Source organism: Lytechinus variegatus, chromosome 12 (assembly GCF_018143015.1).
Source record: "Lytechinus variegatus isolate NC3 chromosome 12, Lvar_3.0, whole genome shotgun sequence".
Classification (NCBI taxonomy): Eukaryota; Metazoa; Echinodermata; class Echinoidea; order Temnopleuroida; family Toxopneustidae; genus Lytechinus; species Lytechinus variegatus.
The window spans coordinates 661,370-678,617 of NC_054751.1; the positions used below are offsets into that span (position 1 = coordinate 661,370).

The 17,248-nt window shown below is 38.8% G+C and overlaps 1 protein-coding gene across 1 annotated transcript; it reads left to right on the top strand.

Moving 5' to 3' along the window:
* The first annotated feature begins 377 nt into the window (after positions 1-377).
* Positions 378-12,567, top strand: LOC121425246. The gene is made up of 2 exons (XM_041621265.1): positions 378-1,503; positions 5,750-12,567. Exons 1-2 carry the CDS (start codon positions 1,211-1,213, stop codon positions 5,976-5,978), a joined length of 522 nt encoding a protein of 173 aa, XP_041477199.1. The 5' UTR covers positions 378-1,210; the 3' UTR covers positions 5,979-12,567.
* The last annotated feature ends 4,681 nt before the right edge of the window (positions 12,568-17,248 follow it).

Genomic DNA, 17,248 nt, shown 5'->3' on the forward strand with positions numbered 1-17,248 from the left:
ATCTTGGAAGGTAGACGGAAGTAAGTGCCTGTGTACAGGGGGCCCAAAGGTGTTCTATTGGATTGTATGCCGATTGCCCGGGACAGTATTGAGTAATTATAAGTGCGTCGAGGTTTTCTTGAAAAAAAAACTGGCCGTAAAAAAAGAGTTGACTTGAAAATTGACATTGAAGTCGGGGCCACCATCTACAAGGAGGAGGAGGACAGACTTCTGTGGGGTAGCAGGGGAATGTATTATGTGATGCAGGTCGTTGAGATAGGACGCGACACTGCAGGCGGAGTGAGGCCTGCGGAGGTAGATGGTGGCTCGGCACTCTTTGGGAGCCTGAAATAGGAATTGAGAGAGTAACAAGAAATTAGTATTTTACAAACCAATAATGTCCTGTACTTCAAATGAATTTTGCATGTCTTTACACATGATGAATGTTGGTGTCAACTTTTATGAGTACTGGGAAAAAACTGATGAAGTATTAGATCCGTAATGAGTTTTCCTGGTTTTTTGCCATAAAATGCAGTTACCTAAGCAACGCAATTTCCGACACTAAAAAAAAAATTGTGTCTTGCAGGTCTTTAGCATGCATTTTAATATTGCATTATTTGGTCTCAAAAGTTGATTAAGGGTTGAAAGTAAGCGAGCGGAGCAGTAAACAAATTTAATGAGGCGGATTTATCGCAAAAATGTTGAGGACCCCCCTTGTATTAGGGTTAAAGCCTATTGTTAATATTTCACAAACAAGGTGATCTATAAATAAACATACACATAATGGTCTCTTCCTAGTTCATCCATGGTGACAATTTGAAGTGAACAGGCTGAGACAAATTCATCAGGCTCCTTTAGTATAAGACACGCTTCATCCAACCTTTTCGCAATCTTTTCATCTAGACGCTTCTCAGAACCCTCAAAGAAACGTAGAAACCAGCTCGGGGGGTCGTCAGCTACATCTGCGTATTTGTCAAATTCACCAGTAAAGTCCGGCGGGCGTGCAATAGAAACCTCGCCCGACTCTCCCCGGACACGTACTCCTTCGACTGCTACTTGTTTGGGTGCCGGTTTGGAGGGAGAGTTTTGTCCTTCTGAGCAGGATTGCCTTTTCTGATCCATCTTTTTCCTTTTTCTTAACACCAAAGAATGAAAAGAATACTTCAAAAAGAAGTACTTACTCGTCCATTACAAGTTTTGGGCCAAAAATCGTCAGATTAGGTTGAGCAAAATGAGAAACGATTCATCAGCGTTGAGGGCGCTCTCCTGCTCCGATTATTTTGGTCTTAGTGGGCTACTGTCTGATTGTGGAGATTTTAAGAACTCTATCTCTAGTCATTTGCATACCGATGATTTCAACTCTAATGGAGTTGATGTTCGTGTCATCACGAACCCGGCTATGATGAGCGATCTCAATAACAACGTCATGTCTGACCTCCCTTTGTCGACTGCCAGTATAGCGTACTCTGGATTCCTACCACTGAATTTCAGCAAGGTTTCCACTTTGGCGAGTTGGAGTTGCGAGTCATACGCGAGCTGCGCGAGCTCTTACTCGCCTTAGCTCGCACAAGCTCGCGTGAAATTTACATTTTTTCCTGGAATTTGCTTCAGTGACAAAAGACTCAACATCGAGTTCACTACGCTCGCTGTACGAGTGAACCGAGCGCGAAACGAGTCAGGCCGAGCTTAGTATGAGTTGCAGTGACCTTTATACGACTTAAAGCGAGCTATGAACGAGTTATCAAGATTTTGTTACGAGTTTCATACGACCAAGGGACGAGATATGCACATTTTTGGCACTCAAAGATGGACACCGACGGCGGTGGCGTCAACACCAAATTTTAACCGAAGGTTAAGTGTTTGATAATTAAATGGCATCATAACTTAGAAAGTATATGGACCTAGTTCATAAAACTTGACCATAAGCTTTATCAAGCATTACTGAACATCCTTCTTGAGTTTCAGGTCACAAGACCAAGGTCAGAGGTCATTTGTGGTCAATGAACTTAGACCATGTTTAGGGAATCAACGTCAAAATCTTAACCTACGGTTCAGTTTTTGAAATTAAAGAATATAAACATCCTGCTTGAGTTTCAAGTCACATGACTAAGGTCAAAGGTCAATTAGGGTCAATGGACTTTGGCTAATTGGGGTATTTGTTAAATTAACATTATAACTTGGAAAGTTTATGAATCTGATTCATGAAACTTGAACTAAGAGTAATCAGGTATCACCTAACATCCTTTGCAAATTTCAGGTCACATGTCCAAGGTTAAAGGTCAATGAACTTTAGTGATGTTCGGGTGATCTATTGAATTACCATCATAACTTAGAAAGTTTATAAATCTGATTCATAAAATTTGGATATAAGAGTAATCAAGTATTACTGAACATCCTGTGAGAGTTTCAGGTCACACGACAAAGGTCATTTAAGGTCAACGAACTTTGGCCATGTTGGGGGTATTTCTGGAATTACCATCATAACTTTGAAAGCTTATGGATATGATTCATCAACTTGGATATTAGAGTAGTCAAGTATCACCGAAAATCTCATGCAAGTTTCAGGTCACATGACCAAAGTCAAAGGTCATTTAAGGTTATTGAACTTTGGCCATTTTGGAGATTAATACTATATTGCTGTCATAACTTTCAAAGTTTAGATACAGTTTATAAAATGTGGATATAGGGTAATCAAGTATCACTGACAACTGAAGTCTTAGGTCACATGATCAAGGTCAAATGTCATTTATTGTCAATGAACGTAGTATTGTATCATTGTATGAATGGTGTTTTTGTGAATAATTATTTTATAGTAGTTTTCAAAGTCAGCACTGCTACTATATTGGATAGCGTGATGCAGGTTAGACTGCCAGAGGCGCTCCACTTGGACCTTGTCTAGTTTGATGTCTTGTTCTTTTACCTTGGCTCTGCTCGTCATTGAACTTTTCTTCCGTTTCAATTGTCTCTTCCTGCACTTCTTCTACCCTTGTTTGAATGTCATCTTCTTTCGCTGTTTCCCTACCTGAATGGCCACAACTTTTGGATCTTTTGGATCGAGGCATATTTCTCTCCTTATTTGTTTAAAGTTGTAATAATGCAGTGGCAACAGCCTTTTTAAAAGTAAGTGTACATTGCGTGGGTCAGTTAAAATGTTCACTTTAAAATAAACTCCCTCCTCGGTTTTAATAAATTTCAATTGTTATTAATATCAATGATTAGATCATCTAATTTTCTTTAAAATGATACCCTACATGATATGATTATGGTTCACATGAAGGTGCAGTGCCTTGAAATGTGGGGCAAGGTCAAAATTCAAAATTAAGTTGCAAAGTGACACAATAATGAAAGTCACTGTTCCTTTTTCCGTGGTGATGAGTGAGTTTTTTAAGCGGTTTCTTTTGAGTTTGATCGGTAATCCCGCCTCGGTTTTAGTAAATATCAATGTTAAATTAATATCAATGAATACACTGTTAGAAAATTTATCCTTAAACTAAAAGAAGTTCCTGCAGCAGAGTCTCGAGAACACCTGTAATCTTACCAGATTGCGTAATCTTACAGGAAATTGGTATTTGGTGTGTGTAATCTTACAAATTTCCTTAAATAAAACACTCTTTTCCCCTTTTTCTAACTGACCTGTTCTGTTAAATTGCAGAAAAATTCCTGTTTCATGAATTTAAAGAATGATTCTGGTATTGCTTTCTGCAAAATCTTCTTTTATTTTTCTGTAAAATCAGGGTTTTTTTAACAGTGTAGTTCATTTAATTTTCTTTAAAATGATACTTTCCATGATGTGATTTTGGCTCACATGGAGGTGCAGTGCCTTGAAATGTGGGGCAAGGTCAAAATTCAAAATTTGCAAAATGACATAATATTGAAAGTCACTGTTCTTCTCATCCATGATGATGAGTGAGATTCTCAGCAATTGTTTTCATGCACCTTAACATCAACATTCAAATAGAATCAAACATACTTTTGCACAAGCAAACACACAACAAACAAACATAAACCACAAGAAAACATTATGAAATGAAAAAGCAGGGCCAATGGATTTTCATCTGTATTGACACAGACAAAAGAATCATGTTCTGTATTGACCCTCCATGATTATTTCTGCTCGTTTTGCAGCTTTTTACTTCAGACCTCATCCAACACTTTTCAATTTTGCCCTTTTTTATGGCATGATCATAACAAGCGAGGGATCATTTTAAAGGGAATCAAATGATCTTTTGAAAGATATCAAATATGCCTGTGTAAAATTTGGAGTCGGGAGAAATTAATGGCCAAACTCAGATTTCCAAACTTTTTTGCTCGTTTTGCAGCTTTTCAATTCAAACTTCATCCAACACTTTTGAATCCTGCTCTTTTCGTGATGACATGATCATATAACAAGCATGGTATCATTGTAAGGAAAATCGAATGACATTTTAAATGATGTCAAATATGCAATGTGTAAATTTTGGAGTTGGGAGAAATTAATGGCCAAACTCAGATTTCCAAACTTTTTTTTGAGGGGTTTATATGTGGGGAAAATATAGATCACTGGACATTTATCGATCAGCCGGCATGCCTCTGAGCCCTTGCCACGCACTCGGAATAAACTCATACGAAACTCGCTGTAACTCGGGGTGCTCGATCTAAAGTCGCGCTAATCTCGTGGGAACCTCCACTTGACTCGTAAAACGATCGCAATGCTCGTATCTCGCTCTTGAAAACTCAGAACGCACTCGCGTATACTCAGATGTGGCGAGTTATTACGAGTTATTGTGAGTTTATCTCGAGCTTCTTGCGAGTTATTACGAGTACTGCGAGTATACAGCGAGTTTAGGTTAGTTCAGCGCGAGTTACAGCGAGTTAGCAAAATTTTTGAACATGTTCAAAAATTTTGAAACTGCTCACGACTTCAAGGAGAGTTGTCCCGAGCTTGAACGAGCTCCGCCGAGTCATGCCGACTTGTCGCGAGTTATCCCGAGTTTCATGGTGAGCTTTATGCGAGTTATTGCGAGTGCCTCATTTTTGCAACTCGCTATAACTCGCCATAACTCGCGATGTTAACTCGCCAAAGTGGAAACCTTGCTTTCCATATTACTGAACTTTCGAAAGTGATGAGTGTAACTGCCACCAAGTTATTTAGACAAAAGTCAAAAGATCCAACGTTTGGACGGATGTTGAAAGTTTATTCCAAACAGTGCCGTGAAACTGTAACAAACATTGAACAATTCAAACAATTTCATATCGAATATGTACATTGCAATAATATCGTTTCCAATTAAACATATATTAATCAAGTCTTATTAAATTACTCTTTTAGTGAAATTTCCTCAACTATGGCATTTCAAACAAGACGTATACGATCATTTAACATTTCATACAATAATTCTTTACTAATTCTCATCATTCATAACCAATTGTCATATCACTATGTTTCAAGTACATTTACGTAATATAAACAAAAAGGACATCAATATGAACCAAGTTCCAAAACATAAATATCCATCATATTCCACAATCGTTAGAATAATATCACATGAAAATAAAGAATTGATTAATAATTTATATCAGCAATATCATGAATAAGATCCAACTCACCTCGTTGGCTGGACATAAATAACTTTTGCATGGCAGTAATGTTAAAACAGATTTTGCAAAGAGGAGCGGTAAACGAAGGTCTCCTTCTAGGTCAAATAACAGCAAAGTGACAAAATCAAGAAAATAGTTATTTTGGGTTGTCATGGCACTTTGCGCACATTGATATCATAAAAATATAATCAAGAAAAATATGTTTTATAATTACACTGAATTGGCAAGTTAGACCGAGAAAGTGGAGAGGTGGAGCAATGGGTACTGCAACCCGACCGCCTAGCTGGTGTGTGTTCTGTAAGAACAACGGGGAAAGCGAGATGGTGTATGCCAGCCACAAGTTGAAGTCCGAGGATGGCATCACTAGCTTTGAGAGTGAGCACACCACCAGTATTAATCATGTTCGATCCATTCCAAGATAATTTTGGTCTAAGTCGGCTACTGTCTAATTGTAGACTCTGGCGATTTTAAGAACTCTATCTGTAGTCATTTGCACAACGATGATTTCAACTCTAATGGAGTCGATGTTCGTGTCATCACGAACCCGGCTGTGATGAGCGATCTCAATAACGTCATTTCTGACCTCCCTGTGTCGACTGCCAGTATAGCGTACTCTGGATTCCTACCACTTAACATCAATATTACTGAACTTTCGAAAGTGTTGAGAGGAGCGGGTCGACGCTCTAATAACGGTAGAGGTGGAGCAACGGGTACTGCAACCCGACCGCCTAGCTGGTGTGTGTTCTGCAAGAACAACGGGGAAAGCGAGATGGTGTACGCCAGCCACAAGTTGAAGTCCGAGGATGGCATCATTAGCTTTGAGAGTGAGGGCACCACCAGTATTAATCATGTTTAATCCATTCCAAGATAATTTTGGTCTAAGTCGGCTACTGTCTAATTGTAGATTCAGTGGAGATTTTAAGAACTCTATCTCTAGTCACTTACAAAACAACGATTTCAACTCCAATGGAGTCGATGTTCGTGTCATCACGAACCCGGCTGTGATGAGCGATCTCAATAACAACGTCATGTCTGACCTCCCTTTGTCGACTGCCAGTATAGCGTACTCTGGATTCCTACCACTGAACATCGATATTACTGAACTTTCGAAAGTGATGAGTGTAACTGCCACCAAGTTATTTAGACAAAAGTCAAAAGATCCAACGTTTGGACGGATGTTGAAAGTTTATTCCAAACGGTGCCGTGAAACTGTAACAAATATTGAACAATTCAAACAATTATTTTCATATCAAATATGTACATGTTGAAAGTTTATTCCAAACAGTGCCGTGAAACTGTAACAAACATTGAACAATTCAAACAATTAATTTCATATCGAATATGTACATTGCAATAATATCATTTCCAATTAAACATATATTAATCAAGTCTTATTAAATTACTCTTTTAGTGAAATTTCCTCAACTATGACATTTTAAACAAGACGTACATGTATATGATCATTTAACATTTCATACAATAATTCTTAACTAATTCTCATCATTCATAACCGATTGTCATATCACTAAGTTTCAAGTACATTTACATAATATAAACAAAAAGGACATCAATATGAACCAAGTTCCAAAACATGAATATCCATCATATTCCACAATCGTTAGAATAATATCACATGAAAATAAAGAATTGATTAATAATTTATATCAGCAATATCATGAATAAGATCCAACTCACCTCGTTGACTGGACATAAATAACTTTTGCATGGCAGTAATGTTAAAACAGATTTTGCAAAGAGGAGCGGTAAACGAAGGTCTCCTTCTAGGTCAAATAACAGCAAAGTGACAAAATCAAGAAAATAGTTATTTTGGGTTGTCATGGCACTTTGCGCACATTGATATCATAAAAATATAATCAAGAAACATATGTTTTATAATTACACTGAATTGGCAAGTTAGACCGAGAAAGTGGAGAGGTGGAGCAACGGGTACTGCAACCCGACCGCCTAGCTGGTGTGTGTTCTGTAAGACCAACGGGGAAAGCGAGATGGTGTACGCCAGCCACAAGTTCAAGTTGGAGGATGGCATCACTAGCTTTGAGAAAGAGCACACCACCAGTATTAATCATGTTCGATCCATTCCAAGATAATTTTGGTCTAAGTCGGCTACTGTCTAATTGTAGACTCTGGCGATTTTAAGAACTCTATCTGTAGTCATTTGCACAACGATGATTTCAACTCTAATGGAGTTGATGTTCGTGTCATCACGAACCCGGCTATGATGAGTGATCTCAATAACAACGTCATATCTGACCTCCCCGTGCGACTGCCAATACAGCGTACTCAGGATTCCTACCACTGAACATTGATATTACTGAACTTTCGAAAGTGATGAGAGGAGCGAGTCGACGCTCTAATAACGGTAGAGGTGGAGCAACGGGTACTGCAACCCGACCGCCCAGCTGGTGTGTGTTCTGTAAAAACAACGGGGAAAGCGAGATGGTGTACCCCAGGCACAAGTTGAAGTCCGAAGATGGCATTTACTAGCTTTGAGAAAGAGCACACCACCAGTATTAATCATGTTCGATCCATTCCAAGATAATTTTGGTCTAAGTCGGCTACTGTCTAATTGTAGACTCTGGCGATTTTAAGAACTCTATCTGTAGTCATTTGCACAACGATGATTTCAACTCTAATGGAGTTGATGTTCGTGTCATCACGAACCCGGCTATGATGAGTGATCTCAATAACAACGTCATATCTGACCTCCCCGTGCGACTGCCAATACAGCGTACTCAGGATTCCTACCACTGAACATTGATATTACTGAACTTTCGAAAGTGATGAGAGGAGCGAGTCGACGCTCTAATAACGGTAGAGGTGGAGCAACGGGTACTGCAACCCGACCGCCCAGCTGGTGTGTGTTCTGTAAAAACAACGGGGAAAGCGAGATGGTGTACCCCAGGCACAAGTTGAAGTCCGAAGATGGCATTTACTAGCTTTGAGAAAGAGCACACCACCAGTATTAATCATGTTCGATCCATTCCAAGATAATTTTGGTCTAAGTCGGCTACTGTCTAATTGTAGACTCTGGCGATTTTAAGAACTCTATCTGTAGTCATTTGCACAACGATGATTTCAACTCTAATGGAGTTGATGTTCGTGTCATCACGAACCCGGCTATGATGAGTGATCTCAATAACAACGTCATATCTGACCTCCCCGTGCGACTGCCAATACAGCGTACTCAGGATTCCTACCACTGAACATTGATATTACTGAACTTTCGAAAGTGATGAGAGGAGCGAGTCGACGCTCTAATAACGGTAGAGGTGGAGCAACGGGTACTGCAACCCGACTGCCCAGCTGGTGTGTGTTCTGTAAGAACAACGGGGAAAGCGAGATGGTGTACGCCTGCCACAAGTTGAAGTCGGAGGATGGCATCACTAGCTTTGAGAGTGAGCACACCACCAGTATTAATCATGTTCGATCCATTCCAAGATAATTTTGGCCTAAGTCGGCTACTGTCTAATTGTAGACTCTGGCGATTTTAAGAACTCTATCTGTAGTCATTTGCACAACGATGATTTCAACTCTAATGGAGTTGATGTTCGTGTCATCACGAACCCGGCTATGATGAGTGATCTCAATAACAACGTCATATCTGACCTCCCCGTGCGACTGCCAATACAGCGTACTCAGGATTCCTACCACTGAACATTGATATTACTGAACTTTCGAAAGTGATGAGAGGAGCGAGTCGACGCTCTAATAACGGTAGAGGTGGAGCAACGGGTACTGCAACCCGACCGCCCAGCTGGTGTGTGTTCTGTAAAAACAACGGGGAAAGCGAGATGGTGTACCCCAGGCACAAGTTGAAGTCCGAAGATGGCATTTACTAGCTTTGAGAAAGAGCACACCACCAGTATTAATCATGTTCGATCCATTCCAAGATAATTTTGGTCTAAGTCGGCTACTGTCTAATTGTAGACTCTGGCGATTTTAAGAACTCTATCTGTAGTCATTTGCACAACGATGATTTCAACTCTAATGGAGTTGATGTTCGTGTCATCACGAACCCGGCTATGATGAGTGATCTCAATAACAACGTCATATCTGACCTCCCCGTGCGACTGCCAATACAGCGTACTCAGGATTCCTACCACTGAACATTGATATTACTGAACTTTCGAAAGTGATGAGAGGAGCGAGTCGACGCTCTAATAACGGTAGAGGTGGAGCAACGGGTACTGCAACCCGACTGCCCAGCTGGTGTGTGTTCTGTAAGAACAACGGGGAAAGCGAGATGGTGTACGCCTGCCACAAGTTGAAGTCGGAGGATGGCATCACTAGCTTTGAGAGTGAGCACACCACCAGTATTAATCATGTTCGATCCATTCCAAGATAATTTTGGCCTAAGTCGGCTACTGTCTAATTGTAGACTCTGGCGATTTTAAGAACTCTATCTGTAGTCATTTGCACAACGACGATTTCATCTCCAATGGAGTCGATGTTCGTGTCATCACGAACCCGGCTATGATGAGTGATCTCAACAACGTTATGTCCGGTTTCCCCGTGTCGACTGCCAATACAGCATACTCAGGATTCCTACCACTGAACATTGATATTACTGAACTTTCGAAAGTGATGAGAGGAGCGAGTCGACGCTCTAATAACGGTAGAGGTGGAGCAACGGGTACTGCAACCCGACCGCCCAGCTGGTGTGTGTTCTGTAAGAACAACGGGGAAAGCGAGATGGTGTACGCCTGCCACAAGTTGAAGTCGGAGGATGGCATCACTAGCTTTGAGAGTGAGCACACCACCAGTATTAATCATGTTCGATCCATTCCAAGATAATTTTGGCCTAAGTTGGCTACTGTCTAATTGTAGACTCTGGCGATTTTAAGAACTCTATCTGTAGTCATTTGCACAACGACGATTTCATCTCCAATGGAGTCGATGTTCGTGTCATCACGAACCCGGCTATGATGAGTGATCTCAACAACGTTATGTCCGGTTTCCCCGTGTCGACTGCCAATACAGCATACTCAGGATTCCTACCACTGAACGTTGATATTACTGAACTTTCGAAAGTGATGAGAGGAGCGAGTCGACGCTCTAATAACGGTAGAGGTGGAGCAACGGGTACTGCAACCCGACCGCCCAGCTGGTGTGTGTTCTGTAAAAACAACGGGGAAAGCGAGATGGTGTACCCCAGGCACAAGTTGAAGTCCGAAGATGGCATTTACTAGCTTTGAGAGTGAGCGCACCACCAGTATTAATCATGTTCGATCCATTCCAAGATTATTTTGGTCTTAGTGTGCGACTGTCTAATTGTAGATTCAGTGGAGATTTTAAGAACTCTATCTGTAGTCATTTGCACAACGATGATTTCAACTCCAATGGAGTCGATGTTCGTGTCATCACGAACCCGGCTATGATGAGTGATCTCAATAACAACAACGTCATATCTGACCTCCCCGTGTCGACTGCCAATACAGCGTACTCAGGATTCCTACCACTGAACATTGATGTTACTGAACTTTCAGTCAAGTTCGAATGTGAGTTAATTTAAGGTTAAAGGTTAGTGAACTTTCCATGACTTGCACTGTGCTGTGTTGTACACACAATAACTTTCTATAGCCTCGAAACAGGTATTAAAGATATCTCACTGGTACTGTAAGTTCGGATGCTTTTTGCATCTGTTTGTTCCACTAATGGCATGACCTTATCTGTTTGTTCCACTAATGTAATTACCTATAGTTTTGACATGCAGTCTCTTTACTGCAATATGCAGGCAAGACAACGCTTGTAGTAATGAGGTTCAACGAAATGACACCATTCACAATGTAATACCAAAGATTCAAAATAAGAAAGGCATTCCTTTGATGACCAGCATCTCGTACGCTGGCAAGTAACTCGCGAATAAAGTTTGAACATTATTATAGTGAAATAGTCATAAAAGCTCTGGATATTAAACAAACAGACAAAAACAGTACAATACTTTGTGATGTTAAAATTTATATTTATTTTATCTTCCAACAACAGAAATCTCTATTTAAAAACATGTTTAATTCTTTTATTCTTTTAGGTATAAAAGAATTACAAAGAAGTCTTTGGATTTAGTTGAGACTTGGCTTGTTGATGTTCTTAAGACTCTCATTAGTGTTTTACCAAAGGGTGCCATCTTGGTAAGACAGAACAGAGATTGGAAATTTTTTTTACAGCTTTCAGAGTGAGCACACCACCAGTATTGATAACAGAGGAATTCAAAAGGTGATTTTGACTGTTTGAAATGACAAAAATAGCCCCCATAATATGTGTTCGATATAAACTATAACTTGAATTAAGCCAAAAGTATGGTCGTTATTGTGAGTATAAATCCCTAACAATTGTTTGAACAGAAAATTTGTCATGGGCTTAGTACTTTGACCTTTGCATAAAATTAGCTGAAAAGTTTACAAAAATGAAATGCCTTCACATGTAGATAGGTATCGTTAAATATTTCCTTTGAAATATAATTTTCTGTGAAAATTACCAAGACACAATTTAAATTTTAAAGTACTCTTTTTAAGTCAACAAAAGGATCTCAAACAATCTTGATTAAGTTGACTTACTGTCGTAAGCTTGTCATTTCTGTTGAGTTCAAAAACAAAGTGGTGATTGACAGTTTGGGTATGAATCAATGGTTTTCAGTGTGACGTTTTCTCCCCTCTTTCCACTTGTAGCCTGTACGGTTTTCTTCCCCTTTTGTGCCAAATATTTTGATGGCACATGGACTTGATTGAATCCTGTTCAATCTGCATTATAGATTTGAGCTGGTGTGTTTCCCAGCTCAGTGGAATTCAGCAGTTTCTTGAAATGTGTATCAGTGACCGTTGGATTCGGCATTGATGCACAAGGGGCAGAGAGTGCTTCTGGCTGTCAAAGAGGTTCGTGAGGTTTGTGGTTCTTGAATCCAACATACCAGTCTTATCCTGCTCTCCTTATCATTATAGAAATAATAAAATAGAGGCCGTTCTCATTACGCTTTCTAAAACTAGTTTACTGGAAACCGATTCAGGAAACCACTTTGGAAGTTGCTTTGCTAGCGTTCCCACTTGATCACACGAAAGTGGATTTCAAAATCACTTCACGTAAAGCGCTCTTGTTGCTATGGAAACGCTCTTAGTGGGGTGACACATTTCGCGCGAAATTCGAAACCGCAGCATAGGCATTCTACACCTGTCGTGTGGAGTAGCGCGCTCAAAATGTGCGAAGATCGCTTCCCGAAGAACGGTTGTGTCCTCACGCTAAAACCAGTTTAATGAGGCAAAGCGATCTTGAAAACTACATCGCGAGGTGGTTTTCCTAACTGGTTTGGAAGATCGCTTCCAAGACCGCTGTGACCGTTCTCACTACGCGTTAAACTAGTTTCCACTAAACTAGTTTTTAGGAACATAGTGAGAACAGCCTCTAAGCCTTCCTTCTAATGGCATCTCAAATGCCAATCTACATACAGAATCTATCATCAATCCATGATCAATACTTTCTATATACAAAATGTGATCATAGAGCTCCTTTTTCTGTGCACGTGTATTTACTGGAATTCTTGAAGCTGGCAGGTCAGTTTTCCCCACTTTGCAGTCGTCGCTGAAGTGTTGACTTCGGCACACCATGACTAGCTGCTCCTTTCCAGATGCCAATATTTTTCTCCTTAACCGTTTTAACTGCAGCTTCCATGGACTCTGCACTCCATTTCCCCTCAAGTTTGTGGATAGATGTCCAGTCTTTCTTTTTTCTGGGCATGGTGAAGCCATATAGGTCTGGACACCTACATTAAAATGATAATTATAATAATACCAAATTATTAAATCAGTGTGTTATTCAAATAATAACATTAGTCTACATCAAAGAAAAATATGTCAGAATATTTTTGAAAGACTACCTTCATATGAAATGGCGCAAATATTCACTACTGAATGACACGCGCCGTATAAGCTAAAAAAACAACAACAGCGTATGCATTACTTTAACTTCAAACATCATTTGAACAATATGGCCCAATATAAACTCTCACCTGGATGTGGCGCGTCCCACTTACCCCAACCATGTGGGGTAAATGCCCGTGGGGGGGCTGTTACACCCACAAATGTAATAATCGCCCACAAATGTAATAACGCCCACAAATGTAATAACACTTTACCCACAAATGTAATAATTTTTGATCGCCCACAAATGTAATAACACTTTACCCACAAATGTAATAACGCCCACAAATGTAATAACACTTAACCCACAAATGTAATAATGCACTTTACCCACAAATGTAATAATGACTTTAACCACATATGGGCAATTCCATGGAAAATGTTCACTTTAGAGAAAAAATGAAGTTTCAGATTTCACTCAAGCAGTCAAATTTTCTTAAAAAGTAATCTATAAAGTCTCAATTTCCAATAGAAAAATCGCACTATTGATCAAATTTTGTAGTTTTTTCCATCATCAAAAAAATAGAATAGTATATTGCAAAATTTGAAAAATGTGGCTATCTTTTAACAATTCATCTTTCCTGTCTCTACTAAAAGCAAACAAGGTCCCAGAGGTCTCTTTTAACTTTTGAATAGTTGATTAATGTTTAAATCAACAGAAAATAATCGTTAAATTTTATGCCATTCATCAATTTTACAGAAATCTGTATTCAGATTTGTGTGATTTCTTTACCATTATCAGTGTCATGTCCGTTACGTTTTTCACTTAAAGTTTTCACAGCTTACAGGAAATTTGTCTAAAGGTACTGCAGATTCAGATTCTATGTAAGAATTAACTCATTGAGTGCTTCGTGCACGCTACGTATCCTACTATAACATGCCACACTCGTGCTCGCACGCCTACTATTGATTGCTTTGTGCTTGCATTGTTTCCTACCCTCGCCTGCTTCGTGCATGACTGCGCACATTCGGAATTACAATCATTGTTACGCCGTTTTGCATTGTATTGCGCATCGCATGCACGCCGTAATTAGCACTATTGTGTGCAGTGCGAACTCTGCTTTCTGACAGATCAACTTACTCACGCGGTTTACATTCGACTTTTCGAGTATTTCTACATTTTTTACAAGATATGGCTCCGCCTCTGAGAGGGAAGAGACCTAGGTTTTTTGATCCATACAAAACACTCCACAAAATGGAACTACTTGATACAACTCATATTTTAGCGGTAAAGATAATAACCAATCCATGAGGACACCTTTATAAGGGGTATGAAATTTCCTACAACTTTACTACACAATATTTTGTGGATAAACTAATTGTTAGAGAGTTACAAGCAATTGTAATCATGACTATTGAAAGGAGTGAATACGACTCGCGATCCCAAAATCAATGTGGCACAGGGGGGTTTTGTGGCTGGCACAGGGGATTAGCACTGTGGCGTTGGGTTAGTAGTGTGCGTGGCATGTTAAGAGTTAAACCCCCTACCATGTGTAGCAATCATTTTCCCTTACCACTTCTCATTTTCATAAAAATGGCGTAACGGACATGACAATTCGCGTAACGGACATGACGCCTTATATATGGCAAATGGCAGCATTTACAAAAACAAAATATTAGGCTCAGTGTCACAGACTGAGGTTAGTCTCAATTGTTTGAGGATAGCTGAATGTAATATTTCCTAGAATCTGCATGTCATTCAAGCTATTTTTAGAAGTTGGTGAATGATGAAAGTTCAGCTCTTGTTCTGGTAGATTTTTCTGAGAATTAACGGTATGTTACATAATATTAGAATAAGATGCAGCTAGATCTGGCAACATACTTAGATCACAATCTGCATCATTCGTGTTTGAACAAACATTTGATTATCTTAGGTTCTTGCACTGACAGTTTGGAGCATGATAAAACTCCAACTGTGAATTAATGATCATTGATGATATTACTTCAAAGTATCTGACTTTCACCAACCTCTACATGTACTTTTTCAGTGATGGCATGGGATCACATTTAAAAGCAAGTTTGTATTCGGATATCTGTGTTTCATGATGTACATGTAGCTCTATGAATCCATGAATCTACAGTGGCACTTCTTTGCAGTATCACAAAGCAAAGGGAAAGAATGTGGCGCTATCAATAAATTATGTCATCATAGTATTTTGGTCAGCCATAATCACGATTTGAATGATGTATCTTCAATTGTACACAAGCAGCGCAGACAATACAACGAAATTAGATACAGCCACATTTGTCAGCAAGCAAGATTGTAAGATTTAGAACATCCAAGATTTGATGAAAGGATGATTATACTCAGGATGATAGTTATTTTGAATGAAAAAAAAATCTCAGAAGCTATTTACAAGCTTTCCGATTACCTTTGAACTCATACATATGTACATAATCGATAATGAAAGACCGGTTTCCAGGTACTGCTATTAAATTTTAATACCATTTTTTGTAATCTTAAAACTGACATTAATACTAGTACATGTTCTTTATCATACAATACATTCCATAATATGTTCTTATTGGATTTACATGTATACAGGTCTGGTAAATTTTGTTTTCTTCTCACAAAAAATGAGATTTGGTCTTCTTAGTGTGTCGATCGTAGTGGTACGATAAACGTTGTATTCAATATAAAATTATCACTTAGGCTATAGCTATTAATTTAATGATACCTGCTAATAATATCTACAGATTTTTCATTAGAGTGTTAGTAAAGGTACTTTGCTGTTACATAATTACATTCATTATTGATATTTCTTTCATTTTCAAACTAAGAAGTGCTGATGAAGTTCACTTCGTAAGGGTGTCATGTCCGTTACACTAGTATATTATCAAATATTAGGGCATGAATAAAAAAATAATTTTTTCTATCAACTTTTTCTCCTTTGATTAGGTGTGGTGGATGGTAGAAACTGGAAAATACTCATTAACTGTTGTTAACCGGTGTAAAATAATTTTTTCTAAATATTTTTTGTTTTATAAATATTGTACAAAAAGACCCCCTCTCAAATTGCAAAATAATAGGAGATATTACAGATTACCAGTTATGATATGTGTCTCTAACCTCTAGCCTTAACATGTAAACAATTAGACTTGTACCATATCTTGTAATAAAATAATTATATTCGCTTACAAAAAGTGGACAAAACTGTCATGTCCGTTACGCTTCGTGTGTCATGTCCGTTACGCTACATTTTGAGCTAGGAATACAGAATGCACTGCAAAACTGTTGTTAAACACAATTTTATGGATAGAGCATGATCTTAAGGTTAAATTAACACCAATGTCAGGTACACGCAATCTAAGAATTCACAGGAATTTTGATAAGCAATAGGAGGTAAAAATGCTTCGTCCATTTCGTGTCATGTCCGTTACGCTCACAAAGAGTGCAATTTCTCCGCAACTGTTCAATGAAACGATTTGAAATTTTATGTGTATGTAACTGATACTTAAATGTGTCTGATAAGCTTAGTAACAATTATCAAAAGACTGCTAGTTCTACTGTATAAACATTTGAATTACAAAAATTTGTCTGAACGTCATGTCCGTTACGCTGGAATTGACCATATGTAATAAATTTGAAGTGATTTTTGGCGAATTCGTTCTAAACTAATATCCTATAGTAATGCGTTCATATAGCACAAAAGTTCAAAGTCTTTTTTCCAGACCCGGTTAATGAAATATTACAGTACAAGTCCAAGTCTTTTTCCAGACCCGGTTTTTCAAAATTGTAATATACGTCCAAAGTCTTTTTACCA

Coding starts and splice junctions, on each gene's coding strand:
- LOC121425246 (XM_041621265.1), top strand. CDS start 1,211: ATGAGAAACGATTCATCAGCGTTGAGGGCGCTCTCCTGCTCCGATTAT. Junction 1,504..5,749: donor TTGGCGAGTTGGAGTTGCGA/GTCATACGCGAG, acceptor AATATAATCAAG/AAAAATATGTTTTATAATTA.